This window comes from Bubalus bubalis, chromosome 5, assembly GCF_019923935.1.
Source record: "Bubalus bubalis isolate 160015118507 breed Murrah chromosome 5, NDDB_SH_1, whole genome shotgun sequence".
NCBI lineage: Eukaryota > Metazoa > Chordata > Mammalia > Artiodactyla > Bovidae > Bubalus > Bubalus bubalis.
This window is the reverse complement of record NC_059161.1, coordinates 44,947,991-44,962,770: the sequence shown is the minus strand read 5'-3', so window position 1 is coordinate 44,962,770 and position 14,780 is coordinate 44,947,991. Positions and strand designations below refer to the sequence as shown.

General features: G+C 37.3%; 1 protein-coding gene across 1 annotated transcript; it reads left to right on the top strand.

Annotated features, from left to right (window-relative positions):
- The first annotated feature begins 10,548 nt into the window (after positions 1–10,548).
- On the top strand, positions 10,549–14,404 carry LOC102415761 (lymphotactin). Its single transcript, XM_025285991.3, has 3 exons — positions 10,549–10,755; positions 12,725–12,839; positions 14,053–14,404. Exons 1-3 carry the CDS (start codon positions 10,695–10,697, stop codon positions 14,213–14,215), a joined length of 339 nt encoding a protein of 112 aa, XP_025141776.1. The 5' UTR covers positions 10,549–10,694; the 3' UTR covers positions 14,216–14,404.
- The last annotated feature ends 376 nt before the right edge of the window (positions 14,405–14,780 follow it).

Genomic DNA, 14,780 nt, shown 5'->3' with positions numbered 1-14,780 from the left:
TTTTTATGTGAAAATAAGCAGAAACAATGTCATAATCATGAAGAAAAGTACTACAGAATCAAGATTTGTCCCCAGGCTGGGGAGTTCAACTAAAGAGTGTATTATTCAACTGAATATCCAATGAGTAACAAGTTCCATACCTGTGCTGAATTTATCATCAAAATATTTCCGGTATCTCTTGCTCAGGGACAGACTCTAGTTTGGACTTGGTTATGTTTCGTGTCCACCCCATCACACCTAATTTTTGGTATGGCCCTCTCTAGACAGAATACCAATGCACTGGATTAGTATTTCTAAAATACACCTCCAGTTGTCTTAAGTCTTCTATGAAAAAGTCTTCTGTAAGTTAAAAATATTTAGGAAAAGTGGCTTTAGCCACATTGAACTATGAGTTTCAGATTCTTTAATATAGTGATATATTAATACTATGATTTAATAATACACAAATTTCCCAAGTTTATTGAAAATGGACACCCATGCTCCTTTTTCATAGAATGACTTTCATAACTAGAATTTGGTTTAAAACACTCGGGGAAATGCCCACAGAACCATCCTTCTCATTGTTCTTCAGAATTGTCTTCTCTGTGAGCTTCCCTAGGGACCCTCTCTGCTGCACAGGCTGGCAGTCTATTATGTAATGTATTAACCAGAGTACAATGTTAATACCTGAGAGTGAGGTTCTATGTTTTATACATCCCAGGATTATTTGGGGCTCCTGGAGATTCAGTGTTCAATTTCAAGTAATTGATCAAGCTATGATAGTACAGATCATGTTGCAATGGGTTATGATACACATCTATGTGTTCATATGTGCGTGCTAAGTCACTTCAGTTGTGTCCAACTCTTTGCAACTCTATGGACTGTAGCCTATCAGACTTCTCTGTCCATGAGTTCTCCAGGGAAGAATACTGGAGTGGGTTGCCATGCAACCCAGAGGATCTTCCCTACCCAGGGATGGAACCCACATCTTCTACATTGTATGTGGATTCTTTACCACTAGTGCAACTGGGGAAGCTCTCTATATGTTCTTAGATACAGATAAATATCACTCACCAGAACATGAGTCTTGCTTATTCTTTTCTTCCTCCTATTTCTAAGACAGTATCTTATACATAGTAATAACTATTTTTATTGAAGGAAAGAATAACTTTATAAGTGAATGGCTTTAATGAAGAGATTTCTGATATTATGTCAGAAAGATGGATGTATTTCTTTGGGTCAATAGAGTTTTTGGTGGCAACTTTAAAATAAAAGTATGAAGACCACTTTCACAGCACCCATTGATAGTACCTGCCAAACTCTGCTTAGAAACCCCATGAGTGTGAACAGATTACTCATTCAATTCATATCAGGTACTTTTTTTTCTCTCTCTGTCCCTCTCTACTTTGCCTTTTAATTATCCTGAACTTAACATAAAAATGGATCCATGAACTACATAATTTCCTTAATTTCATTTCCTTACCTGCATTGTTGTCTGACATGCTTTGGTCTACACGGCAAAAGAGAAAAAGCGTGATTAGAGATTACACTAATAATTTATATATTATCTGAGTATTTTGTAGACATAGTATTTATTACCAGCTTCCACCATATTTCCAAGAGATTGATGAAAGTAAAGATAGAAGCACTGAGTCATTGAAATTCACTTATTGGCTGATCCTCCAAGTTAGTATGTGGTAGAACTTCTAGTGACATCCGTGGCATAGTTTCTTGTACTCCCTTTTAAAAGGTGCTTCTTTATAGTAAGCCACCTAATTAATAAGTAAGGAACATATAGTAGAAGATCTCTGCATAATACACAATGTTCTTTTCCTTGGATTTGATGAGATTTCTAAAAAAAAAAAAAGAAGAACAGCAAGATAACGGCCTCTCATGCAGAAGGTCCCCTGGTCCAGATCTTGCATGAGAAATATTTTATCTATATTTTTAAGCTGAGGATTTCTGTTAGAAAAGATACTCCTGAGGTTTGCATGAAGTATGTGTAGTTCCTGTGAAAAATGCATAAACTTGTATATACCAAGTCCTTCAATTTTTGCATATCTACAGCATTGTAATCATCAGAAAATTTAGTAGAAAAATAGTTGTAATAAATATGAGACAGCACTCTCACAAATATAAAAGAAAGGTACAGGTATTCCAAAGAAATGGGAAAAATTTACAAAAGACAATTTATAAAATATTTTCAATTTTACTAGTGGTCAAAGCATGGCTAAAATGATTGATAATACCCAGTATTAGTTAATTTAGAAAAGCATGTATTTTCATACCTGATTGGTGAGAGGGTAAGTTAAGTCCTATTTTGAACTTACTATAAGCCACAGTTTTGTATGTTACACGCAAATATCCATATAGTGACTTTCATGTAACAAGTTTGATTTTGTAGATCAGTGGAAAAGAGATGACCACTGAGAATTATCTTATGTGGCTTTATCTGTCAGTAAGCTTCATTTTCACATCTTCAGTCTTTGCATATCTTTTTGAGAAAGCAGTATGTATGATAGTAAGAGATTGTCTTGTGAAAACTTTCTGGAGGAAACTGATGCAAAGAGATACACAGAAAAGTACAAAAAGTTCAAAGACGTGTCTATTCTTTCTGCTCTGTGGTCTAGGGTTTAAAAAGAGAGACTAACCTAGAGTCTATCAATAGAGAGTAGAGAATATCTGACAGTACAGGGTATTGGTTAAAAGCTTAGGTTTTGGAATATGGCAGATCTGAGTTTGAATCTTCACTCTGTTAACCCTAAGCTTCGGGATTGTGAGTGGATTACTTAACATCTCTGATCCTTACTTTTCTCATCAATAAAATATAGATAATAATTTTACTTAATTTTTAATATTTCAATTATTAAACAGATTAATTCCCTTGAGTGCTTAGCACAAAGCCCCACACATTGCAAATCTACAGCCAATGAATGCTGTAAAAAGACTGTGAACTGAAATGTGTGTAGGTTTATGTATCTGAGAAATGTATGGAAGAAGGTCCATCAATAGTGATTGAAGAGTTACCTTGGGAAGTGGGATTTGGGTGAATTTTCCTTAATTTTTTTTTTCTATAGTGTCTGAGTTTTTAAACAATAACTGTATTGTCTTTATCAGAAAAATATAACAAAACTATTTAAAATAGGGAAAAAAGCTAATTATAATATGTGAAAAATTGCACTGGAAGTATGTTTCAAATAATAACAGTTGCAGTCATGTTTATTTTATTTTTAAAAATTATTGATTGGAGTATAGGTTATTTACAAGCCTGTGTTAGTTTCAGTTGTACAGCAAATGAATCAATTATATATACAAAACACCTTTTATTATTTTTCAGATTCTCTCCCCATATAGGATATTACAGAGGATTGAGTAGAGTCTCCTGTGCTATACAATAGGTCTTGATTACCTATTTTATATACAATAGTGTGTGTATATGTCAATCCCAGTCTCCCTATTTATACCAACTCTTTGCGACCCCATGAATTATACAGTCCATGGAATTCTCCAGGCCAGAGTGCTCAAGTGGGTAGCCATTTCCTTCTCAAGGGGATTTTTCCAATCTGGGGATCAAACCCAGGTCTCCCACATTACAGGTAGATTCTTTACCAGCTGAGCCACCAACGAAGCCCAAGAAGACTGGAGTTGGCTTATTCCTTCTCCAGGGGATCTTTCCAAGCCAGGAATCAAACTGGGGCCTCCTGCATTGCAGGTGGATTCTTTGCCAGCCGAGCTACCAGGAAAGGCCAACCTTCCCCAATTCCCCCATCAAAACCATTAATTTGTTTTCTACATCCATTACTCTACTTCTGTTTTGTAAATAAGTTCATTTGTACTTAAAAAAAAATTCCACACATCACCAATAGCATATGATATTTGTCTTTCTGAGTATGACCTGCTTTACTCAGTATGAACATCTCTAGGTCCATTCATGTTGCTACAAGTGGATAGCATTCATTCTCCTAAGGTTCCATTTCTTTTAAGGACAAAAATGAATGAAATAAAACAAAGAACAAAATAATATCTTTAATTCTTGTCCCTTTTTTAAAAATTTTATTTTATTTTTAAACTTTACAAGATTGTATTAGTTTTGCCAAATATCGAAATGAATCTGCCACAGGTATACCTGTGTTCCCCATCCTTTTTTTAATGCCAGGCATTATCCTAGACTCTGAGGAAATAAAAAAGATAAACAATTCCAGGAAAAAAGTAAATTCTTGTCATATTAGAAAGTGCTAGGTCCTATTAATGAAAGTAAAGCAGCAATGAGAAACCAAGTGAGACCAGAATTGGTATACGTGTACAGTTTTAAACTGGGCGGTCAGGGAAAGCCACAATGAGAAAGAAATACCTGAGCAAAACATTGAAGGGGTTGAGGGACTGAGACTTGCTTATGTCCAATGGAAGAAAATACCAGGTGAAGTAACTAGCAAGTGAAAAGACTTAAAGGCAGGAGCATCCTGACATGTCTGAGAAACAACCGGGAGATCATTGTGACTTCAGTGAAGCAACAAGGTGGGGAGAGCAACAGAAGATGATGTCAGAGAGTAAACGGGAGATGGGAGCATAGATTCTGGAGGTATTTGCAAACGCTTGTAAATGTGCTATATATTTAGTCTTTACAGTTATTATATCCTCGCAACGAACTGACCCTTTTATCATTATATAAAATCATTCTGTCATTTTGTTATGGTTTTTTACCTAAAGTCTATTTTGTCTGATATAAATATAGCTGCTCTTGTTGCCTTTTGGTTTCCACTCTCATGGGATATCTTCTTCCATTCCCTTACTCCAACTGATGTGTGAGTCTATTGTAGGCAGTATGTACTTGGACCTTTAAAAAAAAAAAAATCCACGCACCTATGGACACCTTATCTTTGACAAAGGAGGCAAGAATATACAATGGATTAAAGACAATCTCTTTAACAAGTGGTGCTGGGAAAACTGGTCAACCACTTGTAAAAGAATGAAACTAGAACACTTTCTAACATCATACACAAAAATAAACTCAAAATGGATTAAAGATCTCAATGTAAGACCAGAAACTATAAAACTCCTAGAGGAGAACATAGGCAAAACACTCTCTGACATACATCACAGCAGGATCCTCTATGACCCACCTCCCAGAATATTGGAAATAAAAGCAAAAATAAACAAATGGGACCTAATTAAACTTAAAATCTTCTGCACATCAAAGGAAACTATAAGTAAGGTGAAAAGGCAGCCTTCAGAATGGGAGAAAATAATAGCAAATGAAGCAACTGACAAACAACTAATCTCAAAAATATTCAAGCAACTCCTGCAGCTCAATTCCAGAAAAATAAATGACCCAGTCAAAAAATAGGCCAAAGAACTAAATAGACATTTCTCCAAAGAAGACATACAGATGGCTAACAAACACATGAAAAGATGCTCAACATCACTCATTATCAGAGAAATGCAAATCAAAACCACAATGAGGTACCATTTCATGCCAGTCAGAATGGCTGCGATCCAAAAGTCTACAAGCAATAAATGCTGGAGAGGGTGTGGAGAAAAGGGAACCCTCTTACACTTTTGGTGGGAATGCAAACTAGTACAGCCACTGTGGAGAACAGTGTGGAGATTCCTTAAAAAACTGGAAATAGAACTGCCTTATGACCCAGCAATCCCACTGCTGGGCATACACACTGAGGAAACCAGAACTGAAAGAGACACGTGTACCCCAATGTTCATCACAGCACTGCTTATAATAGCCAGGACATGGAAGCAACCTAGATGTCCATCAGCAGACAAATGGATAAGAAAGCTGTGGTACATATGCACAATGGAGTATTACTCAGCCATTAAAAAGAATACACTTGAATCAGTTCTAATGAGGTGGATGAAACTGGAGCCTATTGTACAGAGTGAAGTAAGCCAGAAAGAAAAACACCAATACAGTATACTAACACATATATATGGAATTTAGAAAGATGGTAATGATAACCCTGTATGCGAGACAGCAAAAGAGATACAGATGTATAGAAGAGCCTTTTGGACTCTGTGGGAGAGGGAGAGGGTGGGATGATTTGGGAGAATGGCATTGAAACATGTATAATATCATATATGAAATGAATCACCAGTCCAAGTTCGATGCATGATACTGGTTGCTTGGGGCTGGTGCACTGGGACGACCCAGAGGGATGGTATGGGTAGGGAGGTGGGAGGGGGGTTCAGGATGGGGAACATGTGTATACCTGTGGTGGATTCATGCTGATGTATGGAAAAACCAATACAATATTGTAAAGTAATTAACCTCCAATTAAAATAAATAAATTTATATTAAAAAAACCCATTTAGTCACTCCATGCCTTTTGATTGGAAAATTTAATCCATCTACATTTAAAGTAATTATTGATACATAAGGACTTACTGTGTGCCTGCACACACAGTTGCTCAGTTGTGTCTGACTCTTTGTAGCCCTTTGGACTATAGCCCACCAGGCTCCTCTGTCCATAGGGCTTTTCAGGCAAGAATACTGGAGTGGGTAGCTATTTCCTCCTCTAGGTGATCTTCCCTACCCAAGGATCAAAGCCTTGTCTCCTGCATCTCCTTCATTGCGGGTATATTCTTTACTGTTGAGCCACCAGGGAAGCCCATGGTCAACAATACACAGCAGGTAAAAAGACTTTGGAGTTCACTCATGAAAATATATTCCATTGGAATTTTGAGCAGAAAAGTAGCATATTACTCACATTTTGAAATGATCACATTTGTCAGATTGTAAATTTGCCAAAAGAAAGTAAGGGTGGAAAAAAGAAATCGAATTTGGAGGCTATTCCATGAATCCACCAATCCAGGTGAAAAATGATGGTTGCTTAGACTTGGATCCCTTGGGGTAATGAGAAAGGTTTAAATTCTATTTTGAAGACAGAAAGACAACAGTATTTTCTGACAGATTTGGTGGGATTTGTAGGAGAAAGAGGAGTCAAAGATGAGAGAAATTTTTGCTATTATCTTTCAACTGGTTGTCAATCAATGTCCAAACATTAACAGATTGTACCCATTTTGTACTAGGTTTCCAATTTTTATTGATTGCTTAATTATTCTCCATCAGAGAATAGTGCATGCTTTGAAAAACTTGAAATGAATAATTCATTCTCAGAGATTAAGAAACTCTATTTCAATATGCTAAGTAAGAATTCAGTCATGGGTCAAATTTTCTATATGATTATAAACATGAGAGGAAGATATAGGCACAATATTCTAGCACAATGTTTAGGCACAATGTTTTTAGATGTTCATCCTTTCAGTTCAGTTCAGTTCAGTTGCTCAGTCGTGTCCAACTCTTTGCGACCCCATGAATCGCAGCATGCCAGGCCTCCCTGTCCATCACCAACTCCCGGAGTTCACTCAGAATCACGTCCATCAAGTCAGTGATGCCATCCAGCCATCTCAACCTCTGTTGTCCCCTTAATCATTTTAATTCTGGTCTTTTGAAAAGAACTCATTTATTCACAGATCATTTGGTGAATGACCACTATATAGCAGTCATTCCGCTAGTACACAGACCTGGGGCAAATTGCCTGCTTTCAAGGAGCCTGCCATCTGGTAGGAAGTAGAAAAATGAAACTGAGTGGAGGATAAAATGAAATTAGTGGCTAGGAAGTTCCAAGAGCGCATAGAAGGAGACACAGATAAATGTATATAGAGAATTCAGGAAAACTAGTAGGAAAAGGAGTGATTAACACATAATTATATAGGGATATGAAATAGGCATTCCAGATGAAGGAAACAATAAGTGGGGAGTAGAAAAGAGGATGTCCCATTTGGTTGATTAAACAGATTTTGTTAAGTCTAGAGGTTCAGGAGCAAAAGGATGAGTGGTGAAAGATGAGTCTTAAAGGAAAAGCAGTGTTAAATCTTGAACACTTTTATATAAGACAATATGAGATTTGAAATGAATCTTGTAGGCAATGAAAGTGAAAGTGAAGTCTCTCAGTCGTGCCCGACTCTTTGTGACCCCGTGGACTGTAGCCTACCAGGCTCCTCTGTCCATGGGATTTTCCAGGCAAGAGTTCTGGAGTGGGCTGCCATTTCCTTCTCCAGGGGATCTTCCCAACCCAGGGATTGAACCTGGGTCTCCCACATTGCAGACAGACACTTTACCATCTGAGCCACCAGGGAAGCCCTCCTGTAGGTAATAGGAATTAGCAAAGAAGTTCTCAGCAGGAAGATAATTTGATTAGATTAAAGCTTTAGAATGATTACTCAGGTCATACTGAGAAGAACAGATTGGAAAGGGAGGAGACCCAAACCTGGGGAATCAGTTGGTCTACTGCAGTGGTCCTAACAAGGAAAGGTGAGGTCCTGCCTTGAACAGTGCAGAGAGAGAAAACACATATACAGGAGCTACTTAGAAGGTATACTTAGTACAGCTTGGTTGAGAAAAACATATGGGTGGCTAGAAATGAGTCTAAGACAATCTCAGTAATCTGTATTTGGAAAGTGACTAGAAGATAAAACCCTATTCAGTGTCACAGAGTAATAGGAAGAGAAGCATTTTGAGTAGCAAGATGTGTTCAGAATTTAAGGACTGATGGTAGCCAGGTGGCAATAACTAAAAAGTTATTTGAAATTCTGAATAAAGTTTGACTGGAAAATTAAATGCCATTGATGAAAAATATCTTAAAATTTAACTTATATCTCTGTGGGAGAGGGAGAGGGTGGGAAGATTTGGGAGAATGGCATTGAAACATGTAAAATATCATGTATGAAATGAGTTGCCAGTCCAGGTTCGATGCACGATACTGGATGCTTGGGGCTGGTGCACTGGGACGACCCAGAGGGATGGAATGGGGAGGGAGGAGGGAGGAGGGTTCAGGATGGGGAACACATGTATACCTGTGGCGGATTCATTTTGATATTTGGCAAATCTAATACAGTTATGTTAAGTTTAAAAATAAAATAAAATTTAAAAAAAAAAAATTAACTTATAATTTTATAGAAATATAGGAATTTGTTTTCATTTCACTAATAGCAACGGCAAAACTTTTAGCTATACATATATTTCATAAAAATGTTATTTTCATATCCCTGAATAGTAATAACAAAATCTTTTAGCTTCACACATAATTAATATATGCATTTTATAGATACCTATTAAACAAAACAAGACAAAACCCCCAAACAACAAAATGAGTGCTTTCAACAAATCAGAAAGATTATATTAAAACTGATACAGTCAAATGCTGCTAGAAGCATTGGAAATTGAAATGACATTTTGGGAAGACCATGTCAATATGTTGCAAGAGTTATAAAGATGATCATAGGATTTTGCCTGGTAATCCTACTCCTGGTTATTAAAAGGAATTTATTCATTGTATATTAATGAAAATTTACCTTATAGATATAGTCTACATGACAATAAGTTATAAGGGGATAATTTAATGTGTGTGTGTGTGTGTGTGTGTGTGTGTTGTTGTTAAGTCTCTAAGTCTTGTTCAACTTTTTTGTGACTCCATGGACTATAGCCGGCCAGACTCCTCTGTTCATGGGATTTCCTAGGCAAGAATGCTGAAATGGATTGCCATTCCTTTCTTCAGGGAATCTTCCTGATCCAGGGATCTAACCCGTGTCTCCTGCTTGGCAGGCAGATTCTTTACCACTCAACCACCAGGGAAGTCCTTTTGTATGAATTTACACAGTAGAAATACGAAGACTATGAAGAAACAAGAGATGATATTTACATTGCTGTAAAAATATCAGTATTTGTAATTGTCACAATTATCCAAACATATGTATACCAATAGAGACATTAAAAATAAAAACAATCCGAATGGTAATATTATAATTTTGTTTTACTTTTTTTGAAAATAAAGTTTGTCAGGACAAATTTTCAAAATCTTTTTTAAAAGGTATATGTAGTAAACTACAATAAAGCAAACCTATGAATATAGACAGGCTACAAACACCCTTATTTAATTGTTTCTTGGCATGTGGAAAGAGTGGAGTAATAAAGGGGATCAACTGAATGGGAACAAAGGAGAGAAAAGAGAAGAAAAAGAAGGCAGAAGAATGAGAAGTTTGGGAAAGCAGCAGTCTCACTTTGGCTCCTTAAGGAGTTGCCAAGGATGGTGGTGGTGATTTAGTCACTAAGTCATGTCCAACTCTTGCAACCCCATGGACTGTATATAGCCTTCCAGGCTCCTCTGTCCATGGGATTCTCCAGGCAAGAATACTGGAGTGGGCTGCCATTTCCTTCTCCCCAAGGATGGTACCCCAGGCATATTATCCAGTGGTGGAAGCCTCATGCCACAACAAATGCTGCATGAGCTAGTGGAAGAACGGGACCACAGTGACCACCCCACCCCTTTTCCTTTACACCATGTCCCAGCTGGGCCATCACACTGACATGGCCTTGGGACATGTGTGCAGTGGGAGGTTTGAATTTAGACTGGTGGCAGGAGACGAGACAACTACGTTTCTTTTGTACACACATAAGGTTTCACTAACACTTTAACCACAGGAGGAGAAAAGGCCACAAGATGTGGGGTTAGTGTGAGTGGAGACAAAGGAACTTTTTTTTCAAACTAAGAAAGCATCAGTATTGCAAAGACTTTCCGTGATTCCACACCCACCTTGAAAGTCCCCCTCTCAGCACAGGAAGTGCTCTGACCACTGGGGGGATAAAAGAGACTCAGAGGAGTGAAGGTCCTCAGCCTCTTGCTGCACAGCTCAGAGGGACCTCAGCCATGAAACTTCTCATCCTGACCTGCCTGGTGATCTGCAGTCTCGCTGCATACACTGTGGAAGGTAAGTCAAAAGTTATTTATGAGATAAGGAACATCTAGGTGTACGGGCAGTGGCCAGGCATTTTGATATTGACTCAGGTTTTGAATGGAGTAAACTACTTTCTCCAAGCTAAGCCTCAGTCTTTCTGTGTGCGAAATGGGTATAGTTTGACACTAGGGGACTTTGTAGATTTTGAAGATAGAACTTGATTACAGTCTGGGCTCCTATTTTTCACAACTAGGTGATTTGGGGTAAATTTCTTAACCTCTCCGGGCCTAGGTTTAATTATCTTTAAGATAAATGTAATAACTAATTTGCTTACCTACAATTAAAATGAAATATATCTTATGATCATTTATCAGATTTACAGGCAAATACTAATTTGTTTATTAATGTTAGGTGCAGCATAATGAAAACAATTGTATATACCTTTGAAGCTTTTGTCTATTTAGTATTGATAAATTAAAAAACATTTACCCCTTTGCTGTTCACCTGAAATTATCATAACGTTAATTGGCTATACCCCAATACAAAATAAAAAGTTCAAAAAATAGAAATAGATATACCAGGGATTAAATAATGTGTTTGTTCAATAAAAATAACTGCCCTGTATCTCAAAAAAATGCTTAAAAATATAAAGCATTCATGATGGGGGAGTGATCTAGAGGGTGTATGTTCTGAAGCAAATCAATGTTTTGTATTAAAACAGAATTGACTGGAAGCTTGTGACCTCATATTTAGGAAATCCATTTTTACCTTTAAGTGTGTAGGAGAGAATATTATTATTGCTATGAATGCTGTTCCCACTTGTGATAAATTTCTTGAGTATATATAAGACCATAAGTGCTAACAAATATCAATGACTTATATGCAATCAATTAAACTTACAAGACATATCCAGATGAGATTTAGTTACACTGAGACTTTCCTGAACATTCTACACATACTTATTAAAAGATCATTTTTTTTTCCCAACTGGTAGGAGTGTATTTTTCCTTATGTCTCTGACAGGAGGGAATATCTTTTGATTATAAATAACTCAGTTAACTCGCCTTTCAACCTCTTAATCTGCAGCCTTCTTACTTAGACTAAAATAGATCATGCATCTGCAAGGGTGCCCATAAATAGAGATGGCACTGTTTGGAACCCCCTGAAATTGGGCCCTGAATAAAAAAATATTGTTGAAATGAAAAGGTTTATACCTAGTGTTGTCTAAACCATGGCTAGCCTGCATTTTTCTGGGAAAATAGGCTTCCGTATGATGGAAACCATGAATGAATAGGGGAATGAAGACTGATGAGGATTGCAGATGTTTGAGGATTTCCCTTTCACTGGTTCAGAAAACATTTAGCATTAAAAATAAATTGGCAAATATACAGGGTAAAGAATGTGCAGGCTAGATATTGAGTGATGGAAAGAGGAGATGAAGAGCAATGTTAGTGAACACCTGCTCAGTTTCATGATTATAAAAACCTTCTGATTTCAGCAACGCTACATCAGAAAGCTCAGATTTGATCATTATCGACTATTATTTTAAATGCTTTTTGGCTTAATATTTCTCAGAGAAATATTCTGTTAGAATATTTGCTTCCCTGAGAAGCAAATACCAGTCTCTTCATCTTAGGAGAAAATAGGCACACAGAAACCTTCATTAGATTTTAGCAAATCTGTAGCATTATAAACCCTCCCATGATATTTTTCCTTTCTCCAATGTAAGATGTTCTCAAAACTGAAAAACTTAATCTCCTTTTAGTCCTTCTATTGAGGATAAGAACTTTATGAACTACTTCCTTTATATCTTTCACATTTTACCATTTAAAATAACACCTTTAGTGATTCAGTCAAAAATGAGCTACCTCTCCCATGTTTAATATTGACTGTCCCAAACTACTCTTTATCAGGTCACTCTTTGTTATTTGATTGATGACACTCTAACATTTATATTGTTAGAAATTATATTTTATTTTTGTTTGCTTGGTTTTCTGTACAGGTGTGGGGAGTGAAGTTCTTGAAAAGAGCATCTGTGTGAGTCTGACTACACAGCGACTGCCAGTTAAAAACATCAAGACCTACACCATCAAGGAGGGCTCCATGAAAGCAGTGATGTGAGTTTCTCTCCCCAAAGCTGGGCTTCATGGAACACAGTGTACAGGAATGCCACCCTCCTCGGGAAAAATAAGTTAACAAGGAGGAAGACCTCAACTTAGCCAACTGTCCTTTTGTTTTTCCATATTAACCATGTCTTTGTGTAGCCCCAAACAATGATGATGACAAAAAAATTGGCAACCAAGTGAAGACTGTCACCCTCCTTTCTGATTTATCTTAACAGAATAATCAGACTGGGAACCAGATGAATAATATGCTCGATCCGGAGGGTTAGGTTTAGAGATGTTTGGATCAGATCAGGATTTGAGCACAGAGCCACACTGGTGTGGGATGCCTCCCTTCCCATCCTACCCATGTCCCTGCCTTTCTCTTCCTTTTTGGTGTTCTGGAGTAGAATGCCATATTTTATCAGTTGCTACATCTCAAGGAATAGTGTCAACAACTAGCCTACATGGTACCATTCTCTTTCTAGTATTTCATTTTTAAAATAGCAACACTTCCCAAAATATAATTACAACTTTACCACCAAAAATATGATAAAGAAACCACTCTTTGCCCAGAAAATAAGATGAATGTGTTTAGATTTCAAAAAGAAAATGACATGTAATAAATAATCTGCTGCTGCTGCTGCTAAGTCGCTTCAGTCGTGTCCTACTCTGTGCGACCCCATAGACAGCAGCTCGCCAGGCTCTCCCATTCCTGGGATTCTCCAGGCAAGAATACTGGAGTGGATTGCCATTTCCTTCTCCAGTGCATGAAAGTGAAAAGTCAAAGTGAAGTCGCTCAGTCGTGTCCGACTCTTAGCGACCTCATGGACTGCAGCCTACCAGGCTCCCCCGTCCATGGAATTTTCCAGGCAAGAGTACTGGAGTGGGGTGCCATTGCCTTCTCCAATAACCTAGATGGCTTCAAATGTCTAGTTTAATTGCATCATTTGGTAGCAATGATGAGAAAAGGAACCTGCACAAAATTCTGAACAAGGAATCTTGGTATTATTTGGAGCTATATTTTCTTCATGAAAAAAATAGATTGCAGAAGAAAGATTTTTTTTTAAGATCTAATGGAATCTAATTTTCATTCCAGATCTATCTGGAATACTGATTTGTCCAGTCATTTCTGCACAAGGTCTCTTTTATACAATCTGATCTTAACTTTTGGTCCCAAGGCTTTGAAGATGTGACTAATTTTGTCTATCTTTTCCTTGCATTGCAGATTCATTACCAGACGTGGCCTTAAAGTCTGTGCTGATCCCCACGTTGACTGGGTGAAAAAAGCCGTCCGAACAATAGACAGGTCCACCAGGAGAAATGTGAGCCAGAGCAAGCCTACACAAGCCCAGCAATCCCCCAGTACAGCTGTGACCCTGACTGGGTAGTGACCTTCCAGCACCTTGTCCCTTCCCTAGCCAGCCACCTCATTTCCCTTTAAAGCTCATGGACTTATTACATTATATTCACCTTTTATAAAAGTGCTGCATGAGTCTATTTTCTTAGATTTTTATTTTTTTAATGTCCTTCATATTCATACAGATGCTCTAATTAATAAATATTTATTATTAAGAATAGTCCCAAAGTGTATTCATTACATATTAGGGAAGGTAATACATCATTTGTGTCCCTTTTCTGTCATAATTGTACTTCCTGTTGATAGCATCCATGATGGGAGTGATTATGGTCAGTGTTTATCAGAGATGAAAGCTATATTCATCATTTTTAGGCTTTAGCATGAAATGATTCTCTACACATGAGTCATAGGTGGCAACTGTAACAAAGACAATTTTAGCTCTATTTAAACCTGTCTTCATAATGGAGTTCTATTTTTATGGATTAAATGGAAAAATGATCCAGCTGCTACTGGTTCCCCATTATGAGGATTCACTACTCAAAAAGAAGTTTCATCAAGCTTGGTCTTGAGCACATTCTCATACTTCTGGGTTTCAT